General features: G+C 31.0%; 1 protein-coding gene across 1 annotated transcript; it reads right to left on the reverse strand.

Moving 5' to 3' along the window:
* Positions 1-1116: 1116 nt before the first annotated feature.
* LOC137828067 (18.1 kDa class I heat shock protein) lies at positions 1117-2184 on the reverse strand. The gene is made up of 2 exons (XM_068634487.1): positions 1909-2184; positions 1117-1835 (listed from the first exon to the last, which is right to left on the reverse strand). Exons 1-2 carry the CDS (start codon positions 2054-2056, stop codon positions 1342-1344), a joined length of 642 nt encoding a protein of 213 aa, XP_068490588.1. The 5' UTR covers positions 2057-2184; the 3' UTR covers positions 1117-1341.
* Between the last annotated feature and the right edge of the window lie 457 nt (positions 2185-2641).

Below are 2641 nucleotides of genomic sequence, written 5' to 3' on the forward strand. Positions count from 1 at the left end.
TAGCCAACAGTCAACGCATGGATTCCTCTCCTATAAAGTGTGTTGAAAATAAATGTTTCCTTGTCTATTCTTAAAACATGTTATCAAAAAACAAAGACAAATGTTATCAAAATTAACATGACAATAATTTGATAGATTCCGAAGAAGAAACTCATCTATTTCTCGAATAGCTCCAACTTGTTTTTTAAGGAAGTAACTTCTACTTGTTCAGATCCCAAAGAGTAAAAACCTAAAAGAAAAAAGTAAACCTTTAATATATAATGCTACATATTTGATTAAATTATTTTTAATTTCTGATTTTATTTCTTCACTTTAATCAGTGTTCTCAAAATGCTCATTAAAATAACCAAACTTGAGGAAGAGGCATCAGCATTGTGATTTAAGTACTAACCCTTTTTTGGACCATTTTTGCAAATGGGCAACAAATATGTAATGGTGACAAGGTCAACTATTGGGCCTATTATACTTAGTACTCAAGTATATGCCACCCATTGTGAGAAAAAATATTTTAAACCATTCATGTTATTTACGGTTTAATTTCCATGCTTTGAGTATAATATACATTTTTAATAAGAAAGAAATTATTACATCCATTTCTTTTAAATTGATTACTGTAAAAGTTAATAAACTTGTGATAATTTTCTATTATGTTACAAAAGAAAAATTGGGTGGGTTTGAAAAGGCTTTTGAAGCACTTAATTTGACTTTTATTAAATGAGTGGTTTTATAAAATTTGTATGGGCTTCTTTTCAAAAAGTCAAATTCTAATTACTCTGAATGGAGATCTGAGTCTCCATTTTATACATACCCATCAAAGATTATCTATTTTAACTTATGTAGTTTTATTTTTTTATCCAAACAATCTATTATATTTCTGGTAAGAAAATTTAACATCCACTGTAATTAATCCTAAAAAAAAGAGTTTCAAAAGTCTATAAATCATAATAAATTTAACTTTAACTCATTCATTTTATAGTTTATATTATGCTATTTATTTTTTTATTCTTTTACTTTACTTAAACCTTATAGCGTCATATATAGAATATTATTTGATTTTCCCTTATATTTCAAAGATATAAAACTCTTTTTCATTATTGTTATTAACTAATGGACTCATAAATTGAAGTTTTTACTTCATTAACTACTCAATAATGGATATTCAAGTAGATACACCACTTCATAACTTAAACTGCTTATTCTCCATAACTATATATGTGGATACACAGATAATACATTATAGGTGGAGACTCTAAAAAAAAAAAAAAAATCCTTGAATAAACTTAAATTAACTCTTTCTCTTCACCCATTTCTTCCAATTTATACTGCATTACAAGAAAAAGATTAACTCTTTCTCGATCTAATATATTGCATTACAAGAAATAGAATAGTTACAAGCAAAGTTGATCCTCCAAAATAGAAAGGAGGACAAGGAGTCCATGGTGTTTTGTGCTTCTTCACCGGAGGTGTTTCCTCTTCAGTCTTATCTGCAACCTTTTCTACCTCTCTTTCCTCTGCCTCTGGTGCCATGCTATCTAAAACATTTTCTTCCACAATTACCTCATCTTTTTCCTGCACCTCCTCAATTTCAGTCATTTCTTTTCTCACTTCCATCTTTGGCATCACAATTGTCAAAACTGCATCCACTTCGTTATACTTAGCCTTGATCCGATCCAAAACCGCCCCATCAGGGATTCTAAACTTCTTCGCAAACCCTTTGGTTTTGAGCTCTTTCTTGAAAGGAATCATTTGCATTTCCTGCACCTCCCTCTCCCCACTCACCGAAATCTCAGTGCCATCTTTGCTGATATTGATGTCAATGTCCTCTTTCTTATATCCTGCACTTCCACATAAGCATACATGTTAATACAGAAAGAAAAGATTAACATAACTCTACAAGAGTGAAGAAACCTTTAAGATGTGCAGTGAGGGTGAGCTTTGCATCAGTTTCTTTACAAAAGAAGACAGGTCCTGATCTGTCTTTGGCAAACTGAAAATCAGAAACAGAAGTGCTTTCATCTTTGGTTCTTGTGATCTTCAGCCCCAACTCAACCTCCATGATCCTTAATTTTTCCTCAAAATAAGGGATCCTTGTATCACCAAGAACAAAACTGTGCAAGTAAAGCACATATTCATTTCTTTACTATATAGTATGTATGGGAAAAGCTACTATAACTTGGTGAATTGCTTTACTGTTAGTATTCCTATTTTTTATACCTTTGAGAACCTACTATTGCTTTTGGACACTTGAGTGTAACATGAAAGCTGTAGAAAACATGGTTGTCCTATAAATATTATTATGCTGTGTTACAGCAATAGTATTGGGCCAAAATATATGAAGCCTCGTTTCACAAATGAACTGGGCTACTTTTGTTACTATCTAGAGTCTAGCAATTTTAAGGTTTGTGGTGTTTTCACTTTCATTACAATCCATGTTGCTCTCACTGTGTGTCTGTGCTCATTGCAGAACATGTCCACCATTTGCTGAATCTATAAGATTGATTGCTACTTCTTCTCCATCACTTTCTACTCAACTAATCATGTAATAAAAAAGGTACTTTGATAACAAAAATGTTTTATTTAATGATCGTTACGGATTAAATTTGCTTTAATAAAATATTATTATTTTATTTGTTTAATGCTA

The sequence above is a fragment of the Phaseolus vulgaris genome, chromosome 7 (assembly GCF_000499845.2).
Source record: "Phaseolus vulgaris cultivar G19833 chromosome 7, P. vulgaris v2.0, whole genome shotgun sequence".
NCBI lineage: Eukaryota > Viridiplantae > Streptophyta > Magnoliopsida > Fabales > Fabaceae > Phaseolus > Phaseolus vulgaris.

What these genes read in the sequence shown, in the direction of transcription:
- LOC137828067 (XM_068634487.1), bottom strand. Translation starts at nt 2,056, where the DNA reads ATGGAGGTTGAGTTGGGGCTGAAGATCACAAGAACCAAAGATGAAAGC. An exon ending in CCTCACTGCACATCTTAAAG is followed by an intron (nt 1,836 to 1,908) that starts GTTTCTTCACTC and finishes GTGGAAGTGCAG; the next exon opens with GATATAAGAAAGAGGACATT.